Source organism: Sphaerodactylus townsendi, linkage group LG04 (assembly GCF_021028975.2).
Source record: "Sphaerodactylus townsendi isolate TG3544 linkage group LG04, MPM_Stown_v2.3, whole genome shotgun sequence".
NCBI lineage: Eukaryota > Metazoa > Chordata > Lepidosauria > Squamata > Sphaerodactylidae > Sphaerodactylus > Sphaerodactylus townsendi.
This window is the reverse complement of record NC_059428.1, coordinates 49,226,970-49,242,652: the sequence shown is the minus strand read 5'-3', so window position 1 is coordinate 49,242,652 and position 15,683 is coordinate 49,226,970. Positions and strand designations below refer to the sequence as shown.

General features: G+C 40.8%; 1 protein-coding gene across 2 annotated transcripts in view; it reads right to left on the bottom strand.

The window, feature by feature from the left end:
- The window catches only part of LOC125430597 (ephrin type-A receptor 6), a 475,628-nt gene that overhangs the window by 84,552 nt on the left and 375,393 nt on the right, over positions 1-15,683 (bottom strand). The window contains exon 12 of one of the 2 annotated variants that reach the window (XM_048492607.1): positions 5,470-5,595. The exons of the other annotated variant lie outside the window; for it this stretch is intronic. Coding sequence (XP_048348564.1) covers positions 5,470-5,595 — 126 coding nt within the window. The remainder of the gene's footprint in view (positions 1-5,469; positions 5,596-15,683) is intronic. 2 annotated transcript variants of the gene reach the window in all.

Genomic DNA, 15,683 nt, shown 5'->3' with positions numbered 1-15,683 from the left:
AAATTTAAATTAAATACAGTGATTCCGGCCGTGAAAGCCTTTGACAATATACAGCTATAATATTCAATTTAGCTTTTGCAGTACTGTGAGAATATATGTTGAAGTTATCTTCATTCACTGCAGAAACCCAGGCAATTGCCTAGACTCTAGTCTATATTTTCAGCAAACCTTCAAGCAACAACAGGCATTTGACCAATATGTTTTATACTTTCTACAGATATTTGTTGGATTATACGTATTACTCAATATGTGAGTTGAACATTTGCAGCAAACAAGGATTTTGAAATGTAATTGAGCAAATATTGAGAGAAATGGTGAAATGGCTCTTACTGAGCACTGTCTAGCTACTTGCAATGACTGCTTAGTTTCATTTTTTAATGTACCTGGTTTATTCTTTTTCTGTCTGTGTACTCACTGTTGCATATGAAATTTTTAGATTCTATATTTCTTTTTGTTTTCCATTGAATGTTTTTGTTTAATTTTATTCTCTTATATTGCATTCATTTGTTTCTCCGTAAATGGAAACAGGTTTAAATAGCCCATAAAGTTTTTGACATTTCGAGTTAAGGCATTCTAGAAATTCTATTTCTGTTTTTTATTAAAATCAAATATGAATATAAAGTAATTCATGCCCGGCTTTATTTGTGCTGAAGCCAATGAAGTAAAAAAAATGTTAATTCAGAAAAATAATTTCTATAAAAGAGTGACATTCTTGATTTGCTTCATGAACAAAACATTTTTTTAAGCCACGTTTCAGAGAAATTGGTAAATTTCCCTATTTGGGTTCATCTGGCTTTCTGCCTGGCTTTTCTATTTTCAATCAAGATTCCTTTAGAAGAGTGCGATCTTGACCAGAATCACTCCCTTTGAAGTCCACTGAAGTCAAAATTTAGGGATGTACTATGAATCCCCACTTAGCCAGTTGCTTTTTTTCTATTTATCAATGCCTACTCTGATTAACAACCTTAATTTACAAAACAGAGACCAACTGCAACCCCTTCCCTACCTCACAAAACCATCCCTTTACACTGTACACTACTGTATTCCCACTTCTGTTCATTTTTAGTGAAGCCTTAAGCTCTCTTCCCTTTCACTGTACATCACAATCTGCTTCTCCACTTTAAATGTTAAGAAAGTGAGGAGCAAATGGGAAGTCTTTGAATCCTTTACATTAGTGTTTCCCTAAAAGTATTTTTGTGCATCATTCCATATTGTTTTCTGTCAGCCCAATTACTTTTTCTTTGCTGGACAGAAATGATGTCTTACAGAGCTATCCTGAGGTGTGGCTGCACCATTGTGGCTAGTCATAGTGTAACTATGGTGCTGCTAGTCCACTCCCTGTAGGGTTTGTTCATGTGGCAGCTGTCAGAAAATAAGTGTCAGAAGCTGGCTTTCTGTGGCTAGAACTGCGTCGGCATCACCAGCAACTTTGCTGCAGCATTCCTTGGTGGTGCTGTAGCGAGGTGGCATGGTTGTGATTGTTAGGGAACCCAGAATCAATCAGGGGCTTCCTGGCACAGGATTCAAGCCAATTTCCCATCAAAGCATAGAGACAGAAAGGGACATGAACTCACTGTCAATAGCACCTCCCCTTTAATGTGTCCAAGTCCCATCAGAAATTCCTGGGCACCTGTCAGTGTTGGCATGGGCCCCAGATTCCCGCCATGAACAGCCCAAGTCAGCCACCTGCCCACACATAGCAGCAGGCATTCACACTTTCATAAGGTGAGGGGGGAAATGTCATGAGCAATCTGTGCAGTCACGGGTGCCTGCAGCTCACCCATGGTACCTTGCAACGGGACACCCATGGTACCTTTCAACAGGCCTTCCAACAGAACACACACACTGCTGAGGACATCCCTGCACCAACCCTTGCACCATCTCTGCTTGGGCGGAGACAGAGGAGGGCCTGCCTGTGGCATAGTGCAGGGGCCTTTTGATGTTCAGCTGTCCTTCCCCATTGTCCCTCAAAACTGCACATAGTTGTTCCTCAAAACTGCACAAAACTCCCCTCCCTCCCCTTCCCTTGCATGCCATCCCTTCCTCCCCTTCCCCTCCCTCCACTAGGGTGCGTGGGCCATGTTCAGATGCCGGGTCCCTCCCTCCCCTCCTTTGCGTGCCATCCCTCCCTCCCTCCCTCCCACCCTCCCCTTCCCTTGCATGCCACCCATCCCTTCCCTTTCCCTCCCTCCAATAGAGTGGGCCATGTCCAGATGCCAGGTCCCCTCCCTCCCCTCCCTTGCATGCCATCCCTCCCTCCCTCCCTCCCACCCTCCCCTTCCCTTGCATGCCACCCCTCCCACCCCTTCCGTTGCATACCACGTCTCCCTCCCCTTCCCCTCCTTCCACTAGGGTGGGTGGGTCATGTCCAGATACAGGCCCCCTCCCTCCCCTGCATGCCACCCCTCCCTCCCTCCCTCCCCTTCCCTTGCATGCCATCCCTCCCTCCCATTCCCTTCCCTCCACTAGGTGGGTGGGCCATGTCCAGATGCCAGGCCCCCTCCCTCCCCTCCCTTGCATGCCACCCCTCCCTCCCTCCCTCTCTCCCACCCACCCTCCCCTTCCCTTGCATGCCACCCCTCCCTCCCCTTCCTTTCCCTCCACTAGAGTGGGTGGGCCATGTCCAGATGCCAGGCCCCCTCCCTCCCCTTTCCTTGCATGCCACCCCTCCCTCCCCTCCCCTCCCTCCACTAGGGTGGGTGGGTCATGTCCAGATGTGGGGGCCCCTCCCTCCACTCCCTTGCATGCCACCCTCCCTCCCGTCCCTCCCCTTCCTTGCATGCCATCCATCCCTCCCCTCCCTTGCATGCCACCCCTCCCCTCCCCTCCCTCCCCTCCCCTTGCATGCCACCCCTCCCTCTCATTCCCCTCCCTCCACTAGGGTAGGCAAGCCATGTCCAGATGCTGGACTCCCTCCCTCCCCTCCCTTGCATGCCACCCCTCCCTTCGCTCCCCTCCCTCCCCTCCCGTTGCATGCCACTGAAAGAATTCTAGGTTGCTAACTAGATAGCCATTTACAGAATGGCTGTAAATGGCTAGTTAGCAACCTAGAATCTTTGTCTGGCAGAATGTGGTATTAGCTTTTGGCTAGTTGAATTGTTTGCATTGGATGCAAGAACATTCCTTCAGAATATACTTATGTACTTGAACACGCACTGAAGAAGAAACATTACTCGAAAACGCTACTTCAGTGCGCAGGCGTTCTGCTGCTGTTTCATTACTGCTTTGCGGATGCCTTCTTACACTTTTCATCTGCCATATTTGATGCCATATCTACTCACCATCAATGATCACACCGGTAATAAATAATTTTGCTGCAGAATTAGACTTTTGCTTGTCCTATTGTTTACATCATGGACTATGATACTATGATTATATCTATGTTTGTGTTGATATAGACGTTTTAGTATTGTGCACTATTTATTTCATGCATTGAGATTGATGTGTTGTACTTGGTATGAGTGTTCACATGTATAATATATAATAGACTGAAATATCTAATATACATTCCTTGTCCTACATTGCTGGCGAGGGTTGGGTCTTGGCCGGACTGCTGCTTTCTTATTGGTTTCTCTATCTCGCTGCTCTTTTTCCTTTCGGAGTAACAAACCCCACAGGAAGTTGCTGGGTCCTGAGCAACTGAATTGTTCCCCTGAGAAAGTGTGGAGACAGCTCCCCCTGCTCCTTTCTCAGGAACCCCATTTATGTTTAGTTTAATTTTTACCCATTCTATGTTAGCCCCATAACAAGCCATACATGTGTGGCAATTGGGTGGAACTGAGTCATGTCTGGTGATTGGCTGCAAGTGAGTCATCGCCACCATAGCTAGCCTTTTATATATTTAGGATGCCAGGATTACCAATGTATGCAGTAGGAGGGGTGGGGGATGGAAGTGGAAGAGAGGAGAAGAAGATAGGACAAAGGTTTGCTACTAGACGTTCTTGTAGAAATCTTTCAATGTGATTACCACTGTAAATAAATATGACCTCCATGAAAAGATTCTGATACATATTAAGTGACAGTCTTCCCTAACAATAATCTTTTCAGCGGATGACTAGTAGTGTTTACAGTAAAATTTATTTATCTTCTGTTTAGAATCAAGAAAAGATGGAGCATGATCATTCAGATTATCACCCCACACTGGTGGTCAGCACTGTCAGAACTGAAAGAGCTAACTTTTCAGGGAGTATCCTATAGTACAGGAGCAGCTGTAGAACAGGAGCATGCAGATATTTATTTGCCTTGAGAGAACTTATTGCATATGCAGATAGCTTCCAAGGGCAGCCGTGTTGGTCCGCAGTGGAAGAGCTAAATTTGACCTTTGAGAATGAAAACGTTCTTATACCCTAAAAATCTTGTTGGTCTCTAAAGCGCTTCTGGACTTGAATCTAGCTCTTCTATTGCATATGCAGAATCAGACTGAAATTGCTGTTTGTTGATGGGTACAGACTAGGCACCCAGCCACTGCTTCCAAAGGTGCTTCCCAGTGGTGTGGGGAGGCCTGGAAAGAGAGCAGGCCTCCCAGCTGCCAGTAGCCTCTATGAAGCCTTTCAGAGTTAAGCTACCAGTTTTGGCAGCGAATGGCCAGTAGGGAGCTGACTACAGTTGGGCCCTCCATCAACAGTGACTGGCCCAGCCGTACTGGCATGGCTGTGCCACCGCTCCCAAGAAGGGATTCACTCCCCCAGATGGGGCTATTAGCATGTAGGTGGTTATTAAAACAGAGTGAATTCCACATTCCTATAAATTAAGCAACTAAAAGAAGTATTTCATCTGGATTTTGGATTTTCCAGGAAACATGCTTTTAATATTAACAACAAATTATACTATATTTTGCATTTTTATTATGTAAATATTAACGGGGAAAATTAATGATGCTTCTGGTTAAAAAATGAATATTAGAATATTGTAAAATGAGAGTAAACAGATTTGATAAAAACAGTTTAGGCTTTTTTTTGTCTTGCAATTTTATGAATTGTACTTGAATTTCAGAATGAATAAATATGATAGTCTCAGTAATTTCTCCAGCAAGTATTTGTTAATTTAGTCCACTATTAATTGTCAATTTATATGGTATAGGAATTATCCATTATGCTGTAGAAAAATAATGGACACTTGGGAGGATATGGAAACTTGGTTTCTTTTTTTTTTCAATGTTATTTTTCTTACAAAGCAATAGTTTTCTTGATGAAAATGTATATATTGAAGGGCTCTACCAGTATCTCAAAGTTGTGATTTTGGTGTATACCACTGGATGTTGTATACTTCTGTATCATGAAAGATGCCAGACATACTTGAGTTTTCCATGCTCATTTGGAATACTGCTGTAGCAAAAGAAAACCAAAGTCCGGTAGCACCTTAAAGACAAACAAAATGTATTCCAGCACAAATGCAGTGTTCCTCATTTTGGGCCCAAGAACGAAACCTTCCTCATAACTAATGTTCTGAAGAGTCACATTAAATACCTACCAGAGAATATCCTTGGGGGCAAAGATCCTCCCCCTGAGAAAGGATGTGGGGCTGGAATGTTATTTAAAAATCCTTCCCTCAGGAATCTTGGGCAAAGAGACTTCACCCCAATGGTCGGGAAGGCTCCTTATGAAAGATAAAAATTGTCATTAATTAAACAGGCATTCATTTTAGTTGCTGAAAAAGACGCTGCTGGCTTGTAAGAGAGCTACAATGTACTGTTAATTATAAAGTGGTAATGAGTTGTGGTCATGTGAAAAAGAGTAAGCACATGCAGTCAAAAACAAAACCAGTTTTTATAGGCTATAGAATGGTTATTTCAGGGATTATAATGCCACAATGACACATATTGAAAGATATCCCAGGAATACTAATGATCAATACTATAACTGTAGATTGCAGGGATCATGCACAGAGCTTCTGCACAGTATTCTAGCAGGATCGATACTCAAGATGCAAGGAATGTATTTTGACCAAATTCTCATTGATGATGCTATGTCTTCAATGCATTTAATGGCTATGCGAAGAAATACATAAAATCCTGTATGGCAAGTTGTCAAATATAAATGTAAAGAGCAAAAATAATAGTTCTTTATTAAAATGGTAATAAACAAATTGTACAATTATGAGGTGATTTTACTTTTGTGAACTGTGTAGGACTCTAGGCAGCTTGTGGTGCAATTCCTGTCTGGGGATTTTTTTTACTGAAGTTTTTTTTTTCCAGTGAGTCATTTCAGGTCTCATATTTATATGGGACATAAAGATTCTATATGCATCACTTCTCATGACTAGTCAGTTAGCTGAACTACCTTTATTGGACTGTTGATTAGAAGCAACAAAAAGGTGGCCTGAGATAAAAACCGCTGATGAAAAAAACAGCAGAAGAGGAGAAATGCTATCTGAAGGTAGAAACTGATCTGGCAGGAAAAACCGAGTTAAACATGGAGGCTAAAGGAACAACAGTCTGTAAGGGTGTCCTTATTCACAGTAGAAAAAGCAAAGCTCAGTCAGTTCTAGCTTCCAGTAGAAAATAGAGAAAGGGAAATTAACTGAATGAATTCAGCAGAAAACTAGATTAGGGATTGCCATTTGCCTTAGCAACACTAAACAGAACCATCAGAAGATGTACTTGAATAATGTATCTGTAAAAGTTTAGTTAAATTGCCATATAATGCTTTTAAAACATTCCGCTCATAATAACCATTTTCACATTTGTTTCTTGTTCTATATCTAATATGGAGAAATACATCTATCAGTTTTTTAAACAAAGTTACATCCTTGATACACTAGTTTAACCCTCCAACAAAATATCACAATCCAAATATTTTATTATATTTTAAACTGCTCACTGTCTTGAGTACCCTAATTGGGTAAAAAGACGACCAAGTATTTTTTTTTATCTGTGTGTACTCATAATGATAACGATGTGCACCATGAGAAAGCACATCTAATGCATTGACTAGTTATGGCAACTGGAGTATAACTCTATCTGATGATAGGTCAGTACCTACTCCTGAACCAATCATGTTTCCAACCAAGCTCCATGTATTCTTACTTACAAAGAACAGCTTTCTGGATTGGACAATTCTCCTCTATGCCTGTTTTACCCACCTATCTGGGATGCTTGCCCTTTTCTGGAACATTTTCATAAGAGCTAATTAATCTAATTGGGTACACACACAGATGCATGTATGTCTAAATATGTACAGCCTATTTGACCAACAAATCTCTCATGGACATAGGGATAGATTCAGGCATGCTGTGGGTAGGGTGCCTTCACTATCCTCTTTGCTTCCTGCTATGCCTAGGGAAATTCTTCTGGAAGTATTATATCAGGACTACAATTGAATGAGCAGGAAACATGCATAGACATGTGGTAAAATCATGTTATCTATTAACTGTCACACTAGTAAGTTTTTGCCATTGAAATATCAGAAAATAAATTGAAACTTTTTTTGTTGATTTCTCTATCAAGGCATGCCTTGTGGAACCTTAACAAAATGGAATTTCATAGACAATATATCTCCTAGGAGTTCTGGCTCTGGAGAGGGTGGCCTTCCTTTTTCCAGAGGGGAGGAGGGAGGAGGAGAGAGAGGGTTGGTGGGCCTAGTCAGGCAGGAGAGGTCTAGTAGTGAGAAACAGGTCAAGGAGAAGAAACAGGTTGGTGAAAAGCTGGAAAAAAGCATGAAGGATTGGAACAGAGCAGAGGCATTCCTCCCATTGGGCAAAGTGAGCAGTTGCCCGGGGGGCACAAAAACTGCAGGTTCGTTTGTGGGATTTTTTGTATTTTCAGTGTTTTTCCGTTTTTGGCCTGCAGAGGGTGCAGTTTTTAGGCTAGCAGCACCAAAATTTCAGGGGTGTTTTGGGAGACTATCCTGATTTTCTCACCCAGGTTTGGTGAGATTTGGTTCAGGGAGTCCAAAGTTATGGACTCCCAAAAGGGGTGCCCCATCCCCCATTGTTTCCAATGGACGCTAATAGGAGATGGGGCTACACCTTTGAGGGTCCATAACTTTGGACCCCCTGAACCAAACTTCAACAAACCTGGGAGGTATCATCAGGAGAGTCTCTTACTGATACCACCCAGGTTTTGTGAAGTTTGGTTCAGGGGGTCCAAAGCTATGGACTCCCAAAGGGGGTGCCCCATCACCCATTATTTCCAATGGGAGCTAATAGAAGATGGGGGCTACACCTTTGAGGGTCCATAACTTTGGACCCCCTGAACCAAACTTCACCAAACCTGGCTGGTATCATTAGGAGAGTCTCCTAAAGATACCCTAAAAGTTTAGTGCTGCTAGTTTAACAATTGCACCCCTGACATCAGGCACCCCCAAATGTCCCCATATTTTCCTTTTAAATCCCCCCCCCCTTTGGCATGGATTTAAAGGGAGAATCTGAGGTCCCCAGTTTAAACATTGAAAGTGATGCTGTTTCAAGGTGGGGGAGAATCAACCCCAAAATAGCATCACTTTCAATGTTGTTTAGACTGGGAACCGCAGATTCTCCCTTTAAGGTGGATTTAAAAGGAGAATCTGCACTCCCTAGCTGAAACACCATTGAAAATGATGCTGTTTGGGGGTGGATTCCAGCATCACTTGTTTAAACTAGGGAGCCCAGATTCTCCTTTTAAATCCACCTTAAAGGGAGAATCTGGGGTCCCCGGTTTAAACAACATTGAAAGTGATGCTGTTTCCCCCAATTGGGGGGACTGGATACAACACCATAAAATGTTTTCATAACAGTAATAAAACTTTTTGAAAGCATTTTGAAAATGTTTTCAAAACATTATTTCTGCTGTGTGGCATGGCCTATCGCTGTGTTCAGATTTGTGAGTTGGGGCATGTTCTATAATGTGATGGTGACTGAAATGACCTGGTGGAAAAAATCATTGCTTGGTTACAGTGGGGGAGGGCGGCTGCCAATGGGGGCCCCTGCGAAACTCCAGTTTGCCTAGATATGCCACTAGGCGTAGCTACAAGGGGGCTGGGTGTGTGTGCGTTGCACCGGGCACATGCCTGGGGGGCATCAAACTCAGATTTTGCCCAGGGCTCCAGTTTGCCTAGTTATGCCACTGGAACAGAGAGCATTGAGGATTCCTGCTGTAGGACTGAAATTCCATGTACAGACTTTGTTGTTGGACGGTGTCAGATGACTCCTGGGACAAAAGATCTGGAACCAGTGAACTCCTATTAGTTGATTGGCAAGCACTAAAAGGCCTTGCCAGGGACTTATGAATCTCAGTTACCATTCTCCCTCCCCTCTGGTTTTCTTCATTGAAGTTCCTGTTCTGTAGAATTGTGAGCGCAGTTGGTGAAACCAACTGGCATTGGAAGAGGTTGCAGCCCTGAAGTGCTTTCCACACAAACCTCAGGTCTAAGTTGTACAGGCACGCAACTGACTTGCATGATTACTGCATTAGGAATTACATTACTAGTATATGTACCATACGAATGCTAGAACTTCAGTAAAGAATATTTAAAAATTAACTTTTATTACCAAATACCATACATTTAAAATTTACTTTATTCTGCAGTGTTCCTCAAAGATATGTATGTGGGAACTATTAGTTATTTGGACAAAATCAATAGATGTGGAAAGCTACAGTATGCAATGTATTTTTTTAAAAGAAAATATAAAATTCATGTGAAATTACTGTACGTAATTTTGGAAGCAATAGTTTCAGAGATATACTTTGATCCAAGATTCTTGAGCATCTGTGGAAGGGAACAGTCACAAACATGAAGAAATAATGTATTTTACTAATTACCTCACACACGTCTCCACTATTTTGAAAAAGAAATGCATGCTTTTCCTTAAAAGACTTTCAACACCTGACTCTCATTATAATCAAAAAATCAACAGATTCTTTTATCTTCATGGAGTATAATTTTGTACTGATTAAAAGAAATGCAGAAAAATTCTAGGAAGAAAATTCAGATAAAAATCATTCACGCATTCACTTTTCTAAATTTGCATTATACCATCTAAAAGCAGGCAGTGTGAACATCTGTTTTTGCCATAACTATGCAAGTCTTCAAATGTATAAACTTCGCTGTTGAGGGTTATTAGGAAGAAAAATTAGGCCATGGATACTTTTAAATATCTAATCTCAAACTTATTTTTTTCAAAAATAAATATATTCTAAAATTATAGATTGTATGTCTTTTGTATTAGTAATCAGTGGGAAACTGAAGCCATTATAGCTTGTATTTTAACACACATAAATTGGAGAGATTTTTGAAATATATCATTTTTAGCTACTCTAGATTGCCTTGGTAGCAATAGCTAATTCAAATACAGATAAAATTTGTCTTTTGCCCCATGGTGTTGGATCCTGATCAGATTTTTGAAGGGTTAGGGTTAGGGTTCTGTTAACAGAAAGTTGAATCCAGATAAAGGACACTGAAGGAACCAAGAGGAAGCCCAAACAAAGTGGACCTTCCTGGAAGGAGTCAGGAAAAGTCTCAAGCTTCAAGTTGTTCCAGTCAAGCAAGTACCTTTATTTTAGTCAGACCCTGGGAGGAGTTAGGGTCTCAATTCTTCTAGCAATAAACCTTTTTTAAACTGTTACACCTTGCTTGTGAGTCTCCCACTCTGTTCTGGCCGAGTACAGGGCACCTAAGACTGTTTTACTTGAGGAACAGAACATTAACACAATATAGATGAATGTTTGGCTGCGGAGTCAATTCTTTGTGCCTTCCCTGCACCTTCCCACACTTCAGGCCTATAGGAGGTCAGTGGCAACTCGACTCAAGGCTTCCCAACCCACTTTGAGGCTGGAGGATGCAGACTTGAGCACAGTCAAGGTGGAAGGAGGGGGCAAGCCAGCAGGTGGGGAGGTGGCCCTACCAATGTAAGACAGGTTACAACAGCTAATACAGTATAACTGGGTCCCACTCAGTTTTTTTCTGGGTAGAGGCTGCTAGGAAGAGAAAAAACTAAAGATCAGGGTTGGTGGTTGGGAAAGAGACAATAAAAGCAGAGAAGATATGGTGGCTTCAGGAAAGGGGAAAGGAAAATAAGATGCTCCCAAGTCCTTGTGATCTCTCACTTGCAAATGAATGAATAAATACATTTTACTCAGTACAGTGGTTGGTTAAAGGTAGATTCACTCCACTATTTGTAAGAAAGTTTCCAGTAGTGAGTCACAAGTAATTAATTGGTTCCAGTTCAGAGGCAGGGACTATATACTTGACCAATTTCCTACTTGTAAAACCAACTTGTTAAGCAAATCAACGACTGAGAAAGAGAAAGCAACTGTCCACCTGGAGTACAAACATCTCATGCTTTCTTGTTGTCCTGTGATATACATAGACTTGAATATGGTGGGGATACAGTAACAAATCTAAACCCACTGAATGAAGTTCAGTTCACAAAATCATAAGCAGAATTATTGTACGAATTGCTCCCAAGCCTGTAGTAGAACCTTAACTTTTGGATGCATGTTGCAATTCACCTGGCCACTAAACAAGTTCTGCAATATGTGTGAGAAGCTGTAGCAATAATTAAATATTTGAACGGATTTTTTTCAGCATCATGCATAAAAAATACTCTAAGGAGGTAGAACATCCTCAATAACTGTTTATGTATTATCTAGGGTGTATCTAATGATGCAGTCTAGATAATGTTATTGCAGTGTTCTGCAGTTAAATCTTGCTCAGCTTTGCCAGTCTATAATGAGAAGAGTGGGTGGGAGTCAGGATTCAATTCTTAGGATAAAGTAATGTCATTAAAAAGATTCATGACTTTCATTTAGGTAAGCTGTTGGCAGTGGTATGCATTGTTGATAATGACCTCATTAATGATTCCTCAGAGAAAATTATAAGAATGAATTTCTGTATAAAAATAATCATTTTACAAGTGCACCTGGCTACTGTTTCTGTATGGTGGTATATTATGTTTCGTCTACATAAAACTGTGGTGTTTACTGTAGTGCCAAAAGTTTTTATCCCTCATAATAATACAAAAAACAGCATGCAAATTATGAAGTATGGCCTATAAGGCAACAAACTTCTCATGGTATTATTGTGAACATAGTAGCCATTGTATGAACAATACTGGAAAATATGAAAGATGGACACTGTTTTGTGTCAATTTGGTTTGACCTAATTTTATGGCTTTTGATTTTGGCTTTTGCTTTGGACCAGTGTTACTGCCTGCACCTCCTTCTTTGCTAAGAATGTCTGCTGATCGAGATTTCATCAACTGGAGGTAAAAGAACCTGGTAAAAGATTGTGTGTATGAGTTCTCCTCCCAACACAAGGATACACTATCTACTTTGACTTTCATTAACTCTTTACAATATGAACCAACTGAAATCAATCTCCAGTATAATTTGTCTTCCCTCTGGTGCCATCCTTCTGAAGTATCTGTATGATCCATCTGGATGTATTGTCTAAGGCTTTCACGGCCAGATTCAACTGGTTGTTGTGTAACAGACTTCTCTCTGTGATACACCTCTGAAGATGGCAGCCACAGATGCAGACGAAACATTAGGAACAAGATCTACCAGACCATGGCCACACAGCCCAGAAAACCCACAACAACCAGTTCCATCTGGATGTTGACTAACTGTAGCTTGGACATTGTCTAACTATACAAAGAGTAGTGGTGCAAACTCCATTTGATAACACCTTGAAATCATTTACCCAAGTCAGTGGATGGAGTTTCCTGTAGAATATCTATGGCTTCTAAGATGTGGAGATGTATAAGGAACTATCTAGCCCCTTGTAGGAAGGTATAGGATGACAGATTTGATATCAGGGCTAAACAAGGGAAGTCCTGGTAGCAAGAATACTTTGTACAGATATTTGGAGCACTAGAAAAGAAGAATGACAACACTAAGTTCACTAGGCCTTTTCCCTCAGATCTGAAGCCACACATCTATTTATAATAATGGTACTGCTTTTCTAGAGCACATACAGTGGGATACCAGGTGGGGTGTGGACTTGGGGATGTCAATGACAGCATGACATGACTTCTGGGAAAATCTGGAAGTGACATCACATCTCTCTAGGAATTGCTAGAAAATCTTTGCTAAAACCATACAGTATTTGGTGATTCCTAAAGACCACAATCTTCATAAATTTAAGCCAAAGCTCACACTATGACTTTTTTTTAGTGCTATGGAAAAGTTTCAGATTAGTCAATATACAACTCTTTTAAATGCATTTTTCCCAAGCAACTTTCTCCTTTACATACCAAATGTTTTACATGACCAGGCAATGGAACAGAATGATTCCATTAGCTGGAACTCCATGCTACAAATGAACACTGAATATAACATACTGATTGACATATCTGTGTTGAAAAAGCTGTGGTGTGATGTACATATGTTTAGGTTTCATGCCCTTCTTGAGTTCCGCAGTCCACCATTTTTTTGCACTACACTGGCATTGTACATTTTGTTATTAGTTTATCTTGGTTTAACATGGCCACTTGTGTTGAGAGTCAGAGAAACATAAATTGCTTTGGACAGCACAGGTTCACAAATTTTGCAGTCCTGGCTGTTTTAATTAATGTTAATTTAATGTAACAACCAAAATCAGCAGAATGCTGACAAAAGATTAGATTCACTGGACAACAGAACAGAAGGCATGTATTATTTACATTACAATAATTGCAAACAGCAAATGGCACAATCCCAAGATTTGCTGGGTGAGCAAAAAGTATTTACTTTGATTGCATTGTCAGCTGTGTAAGCACCACATTTCGAACCATGACCTTATGCTGGTGTTGCAGTTATTATGCCAGATATATTTATGCTGATTTCAATGTTTACTAAAAAGCCATATGTACATACTATGCAAAGTCAAAAATACCAATTTAAGAAAAAGATATTCAAATAAATAGAAAAAACTATTCTTATTTTTCTAATTTCAGAAAAAAAACTATCCATACAGGCTGTTGTGGGTTTTCCAGGCTATGTGGCCATGGTCTGATAGTTTTTGCTCCTAATGTTTCACCCACAGCAATTGAGGCATGTCACGCTGAGATAGGTTTCTCTCTGTGGCACATTATGGAGATATTGTATGGTGGGGTATATATTTTGTACACCTCACAGGAGGGTGAGGCACATTTGTATGTGTCTGGGTGGAATTGAGTCACATTTGCTGTTGCATTTGCAATCACATTCACAGCTGTGCTTGTATTTACAATAGCATTTGCATTCACACTTGCAACTGGATTATCATGTGTCTGGGTCGAGTTCCATTGCCTTTGAATGTCTGTGGTTTTTGGTGTTGATGCTTTTTAGTATTGGTAGTCAGGTTACTAGTACTAAAAAAACACCATAGATGCAGATGAAATGTTAGGAGCCAGAACTACCAGACCACTGACAGATAGCTTGGAAAATCGACAGCTGCCAGTTGATTCCAGTTGTGAAAGCCTTCAACAGCACAACTATTCACACAGTGCATATGCCCTGTGATGCTGAATCTGTAACAATAAGAAAGCATCAAAAGAAACTGAGGAAGCATTTCTTTTATATTAACTATGGCCCCTTCTGTACATGCAAAATAATGTGTTTTCAAACCACTTTCACAACTGTTTGCAAGTGGATTTTGCCATTCCGCACAGTTTCAAAGAGCACTGAAAGCAGTTTGAAAGTGCATTATTCTGCATGTGCGGAATGAGCCTATATAAGATTAATGTAGTTTAATGCTTAGGCCTTAATAATTTGTGCCTTAGAAACAGATAGGTTTATAATAAATAGAGGTTAACATAATGCAATTGAAGTTTATTGGTTCTGGTGGGTTTTTATTGGTTGCTTAAAGTGTAAGCGTAGAGTGTTTATTAGAAGCAGTCAACCACAATGCTATCTTGGATGGTATTTTATAGTGTTGTTCTAGTAAGAAAGACCCCTACTCCCATCTTTTAAGACACCTGGCCAGGAAGAAATATGCCTTTATTTGTCATGCCCCCACAGAGCCTTTGTTTATTTCCCCTTTAGTTTCCCCACAGTTAGTATGGGTTTAGCTATGTTTTGTACAGTATTCAGTGGGAGGGAACCGAATTTAGTTCTGTCCCTTTAAGAAGCCCTAGGGCTGGTGTTCTACGGCAGTTATTACCCAGCAACCTGTCTGATTTGGCAGGTAGGGGCCAACGGAAGCTGGGTGATGTTAGGTGCCAACGGGAAGCTGGGTGTGATACAGCAATAAAGGTTAGATAAACTAAGATGTTTTAGACTCTCAGCATTTAACAGTCAAAGATGTTATAGATTCACAGTATTTAAGTTAAACAGTTATAGATGTTATAGTCTCACAGTATTTACAATAAATTCCAGACTCCAGAAAGTTTCTGCAACAAAGTAACCTTTATTTAGTTAGACCCGGGAGGAGTCAGGGTCTGTCAACATTGTTACAATTAAAGTTTTGGCATTGAACCGTTTAATCATTTAAAGAGTCTAAGATTCTGCTTCTACCGGGTGCAGGCACCTAAATAACCACCTGGGGAGCAGAACATTATTGCCTGTCAATAGGGAAGGCCTGATGAGTGAATCATATCCTCCAGATTCTGAATTGCAGGTAGTAGATTTTGCAATACCGTATATCAGAATGTTCCAACCTTCAAGGATACTTCCGAGACTCTGGGTCTTCATTCCTTCTTTTCGCTAATATATCCTGTGTAACACTTTGTAGCACAGTGGTTAGTTTCACATGATTAAACGGTTGTTATTCTTTTGGGTGTCCTTAAGATACCAAGGGACCTAATTT